Source organism: Leuresthes tenuis, unplaced genomic scaffold (assembly GCF_036924035.1).
Source record: "Leuresthes tenuis unplaced genomic scaffold, fLeuTen1.0.hap1 SCAF_14, whole genome shotgun sequence".
In the NCBI taxonomy this organism is placed as follows: Eukaryota; Metazoa; Chordata; class Actinopteri; order Atheriniformes; family Atherinopsidae; genus Leuresthes; species Leuresthes tenuis.
The window spans coordinates 807720-815465 of NW_027325368.1; the positions used below are offsets into that span (position 1 = coordinate 807720).

Here is a 7746-nt window from a genome sequence, read left to right on the forward strand (position 1 = left end):
CTGGTCAGAAAGAATGTTCTCCAGTGCAATGACATGTTGCTGTGAGAGGTCTGGAGATACAAAGGGACACAAGATAAAACATTACTGCAGAGAGGAAATACAGTCATTTGAAAAACAAAAGATATCAGTCAATTTTCAGGTTTTACATATCAGGATATATGCAATTTGGTCCTTATCAGGTCTGAAAAATTAGACGAAAATGCAGAAACAACGTGTATAAAAGTCCATCCAATGATCCAACAGCTTGAAAAACCACCTTTAGCAGCAATAGCTTGAATCATTTTCTGTATGACATTATGTTCCTCTAATTATTTCTAACTTATTATTGAGGTTCCACAAAAGGTTCTTTCTGATTAATGCTTCTTCCCCTGTTTAAAGTCAGCGTTCAGAGACAACAAAGAAATGAAACAGCATAAAATCAAACCTGAACAACAAGCAGTACATTTTAACAGGAAACAAAGAAGTCAGCTCACATCTCATGTTTCAGTTTAACAACCATGTTTCCAGCTCAGTAGGTTTCTCCTGTGTCTTCTACAGACTGTGAGTTTGACTCTAAATGTTTCTGCTTTTAAACACATTCATGTTATTTCTGTCTGAAAAATAGCTGCAGCTGCACCTTAACTTTCTCTGTGAGCCTGAAATAAATGTAACGTAGAGCTCTGATCAGGATCCTCCATCAGTCAGATTCATGTGTGAGTTCATGCAGCCCATCACGGTGTTCCGTACCTGCTGTGTGGGAGTTTATTCGGGGTTTCCAGGTGATTTCCAGCAGTCTGCGCTGACGGTCGATCTCTTCCTCGTACTGGACGATGGTTTTCTCAAACTCTGTGAATATTTCTTCAGCAGCAGCAGTTAGTCGCTGGCTGATAAACTCTCTCAGATGCTGAGCTGAAGACATTGTTGCTGCTCACACTCAGATATTCAGCTCAGACAACACCACCGTCCTCCTGCTGAGTCCCACACGAGGACAGAAAACACTGCTGGGACAGTTTCTATGTTTACTTCCGGCGGGTGTCACACTTTGAAGTTCCGGTGGAAGAGCACATATTGTTCCGTCCAGTTGCTCTTTCCACGTCTTTGAAACCTTTTCGTACCTCTTGTGTAATTTCTCATTGATCATTAATCCTCTGGACAAAATGAGATACTGAACAGTTAACAGTTCATCAATGAAATAGTAACAAATGAGGAATAACAGAACATAAGCACAAAAAATAGATCAGATTCTTTACAAGCGCAGCAGTTTGAAAAACTTATTGATGAATGTTTAGTATGTCGCCAATGACAGAGAAAAAAACAGAGACTGATGTTATATTTCAGTACTTTCTAAAAAAGATGCTCAAATAAGCGTGTTTTGGTAAAAAGAAAAAAAATCTTTCAAAAGAATAATGTAAATTCTTCAAAATAAGGTTTTGATTTGGTAAAAAAAAAAAGAGTCTATTTTGGTCTTAATTCAATCTTCCACACGATCAAATGGGGAAAAAAAACACATGAAGAGAATTTTAATGTGTAGTTGTTTTAAAATAGAAACTTGAAATTTCAAATGGGGGCAACATACAAGACAAGTTGTACCATGAAAGCAGAGCAGCACAAAGATGTGTTGAGTGTAAAGTTGTCAGTCGGAGGAGCTGACTCACAGAGCTGTGAATGAGTCCTGTCACTGTGATCAGGCTCCTCCTTCTAATCCACCAACTCAGTGTTGATGAAGACTGAACAGAGACGACAGCCTTCTTCATACTTGCTGTAGCTCACAGTTACTCAGCACTGCAGACATGAGGCCTCTGTTCATCTCAGGGCTGCTGGCTGCTATGTGTCTTGGTGTGAACGCAGCTCTGTTTCTTTGATCAATCCAACACTGACATGATTCTTTAACGTGACACTGATACTGTTTGTCTGTGTTTTACAGAATGCAGAGCACAAAAAGACAACGTGCTGCAACCACAAAGAGATGTGACTGCTGCTGAAGGAGAGACAGTAACTCTTGGCTGTCTGTATAACACCAGTTCAACAAATTATTATCTCTTCTGGTACAAACAGGATGGAAACAACAGCCCTGAATTCATTCTGAGTCGCTTTAAGATTGGAGAGGGGAAAACAGTGCAAGAAGAAAGATTTTCATCCCGTCTGAATTCCACCTTCAGATCAGTTCCTCTGAAGATCCAGGAGCTTCATCCGTCTGACTCTGCTGTGTACTACTGTGCTCTGCGGCCCACAGTGACAGGAAACACCAAAACTCTGTACAAAAACCTTTGGAGCAAAGACAACACAATACTCCACAACATCCACTAGAGGGACTCACACACTGTTAAAGCACTGATTGACCTCATCTGTCACACCTCACACTCAGTCAATTTTTATGCTTTGAATGGTGTTATGGAGTTTTTTCTCGACTCGATATCATGGTTCCGAATATCTAAAGATCCTCGATGTCCTCAACGGAAAGAATCGCCAGGCACACGACCCTCCACTGCTCCCAGGAGTCCCTCATGTAACCAGCGGCGAATGTTCCATCAGGACAGGCGGGTTCCCCTGGACCCAAACTTTCGTAGAAAAGATTCTTTCAATTGCGTTGAGAGACCAGTTGACCAGTTCCATTTTAGTTTGGAGAGCAATGCAGAGAGAGGCACCAAAGTTTGAGACAGGACAGGACAAGACAAAGAAGAGAAGCAGGGAGATAAGGGAGAGGGAAAGATACAGGAGAGCAGAGAAATGCGACCGCCTTCATTGAGAGCCGGAGGCAGACGATACACAATTTTATGTGTATCTGTCACCAGACGACTGCAGCCCAGCAGATGTACTGTGTCAGTGTCTGGAGGAAATAAACACCTGGATGAGAGAGAATTTCGAGTTGGCTTTCTGACTCTTATTCGGGCTGAGCCCGACCGAGGCCCTGGAGCCAAGGCTTAGTTTGCTCTAAGGGGGTGTCCCGGTGTCCCTTTTCCAGGCAAGCAAACTGTTGTTTTCTGCTGCCACTCAATTGAGATCTTTGAATAACTCTTATTTTGATCCCTCCCCTAAAGCTAATTTGCCATGGGAAACCCTACCAGGGGCTAATGCCCCAGACAACACAGCTCTCAGGATCATGGGGATACTCAAACCCCTCCACCACATTACGGTGGTGATACTATGGAGGGGACGTTTTCACTTTACAAAGCTTTAGTGTCAGAATTGACACTAGATCAGAAAAACAGCAGGTACTGATTATAGTATGCAGAACTACCTCTTAGCCCGATTATGCCAATAGTAACAAAAATGGATAATCCATCAGTTTGAATAACCAGCACTAAATGAAATATTGTTATCAACATCTGACAAAACAAAGGACAAGGCAAAAAGTCAGGACACAGGATCACAATTCCCAAATCCCGTGCAGCACAAGATTTATTGAAAATCGAGTTTAATAAAAACAGACAAACATCTTGTGACCAGATACATTTAATTCAATGTCAATACATGTAATGTCACATGTGAAAGACAAGAACAAACTATAAACTGTATGATTAACCCCAAATGTAACCTGACAAAATACATTTAATTTACATTAAAACAATTCAAGAAAAATGTACTTGTAATTGAAAGGACATAGAATATTGGGATCCACATGTCATAATTATGAGAGACATCTTTCATTTCATTGGACACATTTTGGTCAATGTGACACAAACTTAAACATCAGTAAAAACTCTAAACAGTTCTGTTAATCTGAAACTGTACTTTTAACCAGCAATTTTTCACATTTTGCAAGAACACAACTTCTCATCTGTGCAAGTTCTCACGTGATGCGACAAATGGGTATTTAGGCCAGATCTTTCCCCATGTTTGACAAGATTATGGCTTCTCACTTGTGTGTATTCTAAGATGGTTAACCAAACTTTTACTATGACTGAAATTTTTTTCACATACTTCGCAAGAATATGGCTTCTCACCTGTGTGAGTTCTCATGTGGCACAACAGATAGCTGCGTCGACTGAAACGTTTCTCACATATTTTGCAAGAATATGGCTTTTCACCTGTGTGAGTTGTCATGTGTCGCAACAGACTGCTACTTTGACTGAATCTTTTCCCACATATTTTGCAAGAATATGGCTTTTCACCTGTGTGAGTTGTCATGTGGCTCAACAGACTTCTAATTTGACTGAATCTTTTCCCACATATTTTGCAAGAATATGGCTTTTCCCCTGTGTGAGTTGTAATGTGGCTCAAAAGATGGCTCCGTTGACTGAAACGCTTCTCACATATTTTGCAAGGATAAGGCTTTTCCCCTGTGTGAGTTATCATGTGGCGCAACAGACGGCTACTTAGACTGAATCTTTTCCCACATAATTCGCAAGAATATGGCTTTTCCCCTGTGTGAGTTGTCATGTGGGACAAAAGACTGCTGCTTCGACTGAAACGCTTCTCACATATTTTGCAAGGATAAGGCTTTTCCCCTGTGTGAGTTGTCATGTGGCGCAACAGACTGCTACTTAGACTGAATCTTTTCTCACATATTTTGCAAGAATATGGCTTTTCCCCTGTGTGAGTTATCATGTGGCGCAAAAGACGGCTACGTTGACTGAATCTTTTCCCACATAATTCGCAAGGATAAGGCTTTTCCCCTGTGTGAGTTGTCATGTGGCTCAAAAGATGGCTCCGTTGACTGAATCGCTTCTCACATATTTTGCAAGGATAAGGCTTTTCCCCTGTGTGAGTTCTCATGTGGCGCAGCAGACTGTTACTTAGACTGAATCTTTTCCCACATATTTTGCATGAATATGACTTCTCACCTTTGTGACTACTTTTGTCATATTTGATCAATAATGAGTGAGAGACTCTTTTCCCCAGACCATCGCAAGTGTAAGGTTTAATCTCATCTGTGTATTCAGTTATTTGACCTTTTAACACTGACAAAGCAGAATTGTGAGAGTGGAGCTGATTACTGTTTGGTTCTGAATTCTTGTGGTTGCTTTCCTCATAAGCAGGATTCACCAAAAGGAAATCAGTCTTCTGTCTTATTAAAAGCTGCTCTCCCCCATGACAGAGTTCTTCTTGTTCTTCTTTAATCTGCAGAGGTTCTGCTTCCTCCTGTTCCTCTTTAATCTGTGGAAATCTTGGTTCCTTCTGGTTCAGACTCGAGTTCCCCTCCTGGTTACAGAGCTGCTGGTCAGAAAGAATGTTCTCCAGTGCAATGACATGTTGCTGTGAGAGGTCTGGAGATACAAAGGGACACAAGATAAAACATTACTGCAGAGAGGAAATACAGTCATTTGAAAAACAAAAGATATCAGTCAATTTTCAGGTTTTACATATCAGGATATATGCAATTTGGTCCTTATCAGGTCTGAAAAATTAGACGAAAATGCAGAAACAACGTGTATAAAAGTCCATCCAATGATCAAACAGCTTGAAGAACCACCTTTAGCAGCAATAGCTTGAATCATTTTCTGTATGACATTATGTTCCTCTAATTATTTCTAACTTACTCTTGAGGTTCCACAAAAGGTTCTTTCTGATTAATGCTTCTTCCCCTATTTAAAGTCAGCGTTCAGAGACAACAAAGAAATGAAACAGCATAAAATCAAACCTGAACAACAAGCAGTACATTTTAACAGGAAACAAAGAAGTCAGCTCACATCTTGTATTTCAGTTTAACAACCATGTTTCCAGCTCAGTCGGTTTCTCCTGTGTCTTCTACAGACTGTGAGTTTGACTCTAAATGTTTCTGCTTTTAAACACATTCATGTTATTTCTGTCTGAAAAATAGCTGCAGCTGCACCTTAACTTTCTCTGTGAGCCTGAAATAAATGTAACGTAGAGCTCTGATCAGGATCCTCCATCAGTCAGATTCATGTGTGAGTTCATGCAGCCCATCACGGTGTTCCGTACCTATTCTGTGTAAGATTATTCGGGGTTTCCAGGTGATATCCAGCAGTCTGCGCTGATGATCGATCTCTTCCTCGTACTGGTCAACATCATTTCCAGTCTCTTCTAACTTTTCCTCACCTTCGGGTTTGGATTGAAGTGGCATAAAGGTATCAGTCTCTTGACTCAGAACAAACTGTTCTCCTTGACTGGGGCAGAGCTCATCCTGTTCCTCTTTAATCTGTGGAGGTTCTGGTTCCTCCTGATCCACACTGGAGTTCCTCTCCTGGTTACAGAGCTGCCGGTCTGCGAGAACGTTCTCCTCCTTACAAACGTCTTGTTGCGAGAGTTCTGGAGGGATGAAATGAAAACCGAACAGGATTACCAAAGTGATAATAGAGAAATGCCCATCTGACCACATCAAAACTGTGTTCCAAGTGAAAGATATTTTCACTGGGGACAGGAACCTTTGGGGGGGTTCTGTGGTCAGCCTCAGAACTCTCTTGGATTAACCGACTGCAAACCAAAGCCAGAGGAACAAGCCTGAGCTGCCGGACCAATTGTTTGCATTGTGTTGAAATTGACTTTCTACAAGTTGGGATTCTTGTCCTGTGGATTAGTCACAGTTCTTGCTCAGGTTTCCAAAGCTCTGCTCCCCTGTTGTAGGAATAAAGACGTGGCTGTGTGTTAGTGTGGTTCACCCTCTGGAAGCCCTGCCTGACCAAACCTGGAACTGCAGCATTTACCTGTTCTCAGTGAGAGGGGACAAGCTGCGTCTGGTGGACCGCCTTCAGGTTCATTCTCAACCCCCAGAGCTGACTCACAGAAGCTCTGGTTCAGACCAACAACGTGAGAAATGTGCGTGTAGGAGGAGCACAGCAGCTCAAAAGTTAGGAGGCTCAGGAGCAAACTCACACTCAGGAGATTTACAAGTTTAAATCCTACATAAAAACAGAGATCCTACAGAAAATAATTAACAACCTGACAAAAACAGTCCTCAAAAGCAGGTGGTAGGAACCTGAGCTGTAATAGCGACAGGTCTAACTTTAATGTTTCATTTTGGTCGATCATTTAAAGACTGTTTTAGTCACGTGTCTGCTTCACCGTAACTTTCTCTGTGAGCCTGAAATAAATGTAACGTAGAGCTCTGATCAGGATCCTCCATCAGTCAGATTCATGTGTGAGTTCATGCAGCCCATCACGGTGTTCCGTACCTGCTGTGTGGGAGTTTATTCGGGGTTTCCAGGTGATTTCCAGCAGTCTGCGCTGGCGGTCGATCTCTTCCTCGTACTGGACGATGGTTTTCTCAAACTCTGTGAATATTTCTTCAGCAGCAGCAGTTAGTCGCTGGCTGATAAACTCTCTCAGATGCTGAGCTGAAGACATTGTTGCTGCTCACACTCAGATATTCAGCTCAGACAACACCACCGTCCTCCTGCTGAGTCCCACACGAGGACAGAAAACACTGCTGGGACAGTTTCTATGTTTACTTCCGGCGGGTGTCACACTTTGAAGTTCCGGTGGAAGAGCACATATTGTTCCGTCCAGTTGCTCTTTCCACGTCTTTGAAACCTTTTCGTACCTCTTGTGTAATTTCTCATTGATCATTAATCCTCGGGACAAAATGAGATACTGAACAGTTAACAGTTCATCAATGAAATAGTAACAAATGAGGAATAACAGAACATAAGCACAAAAAATAGATCAGATTCTTTACAAGCGCAGCAGTTTGAAAAACTTATTGATGAATGTTTAGTATGTCGCCAATGACAGAGAAAAAAACAGAGACTGATGTTATATTTCAGTACTTTCTAAAAAAGATGCTCAAATAAGCGTGTTTTGGTAAAAAGAAAAAAAAAATCTTTCAAAAGAATAATGTAAATTCTTCAAAATAAGGTTTTAATTTGG

General features: G+C 41.5%; 1 protein-coding gene across 1 annotated transcript; it reads right to left on the reverse strand.

The window, feature by feature from the left end:
- Positions 1 to 3508: 3508 nt before the first annotated feature.
- LOC140268487 (uncharacterized) lies at positions 3509 to 7352 on the reverse strand. Its single transcript, XM_072363396.1, has 3 exons — positions 7053 to 7352; positions 5863 to 6189; positions 3509 to 5186 (listed from the first exon to the last, which is right to left on the reverse strand). The coding sequence occupies exons 1-3, from the start codon at positions 7222 to 7224 to the stop codon at positions 3826 to 3828; spliced, it is 1860 nt and encodes a 619-aa protein (XP_072219497.1). The 5' UTR covers positions 7225 to 7352; the 3' UTR covers positions 3509 to 3825.
- Between the last annotated feature and the right edge of the window lie 394 nt (positions 7353 to 7746).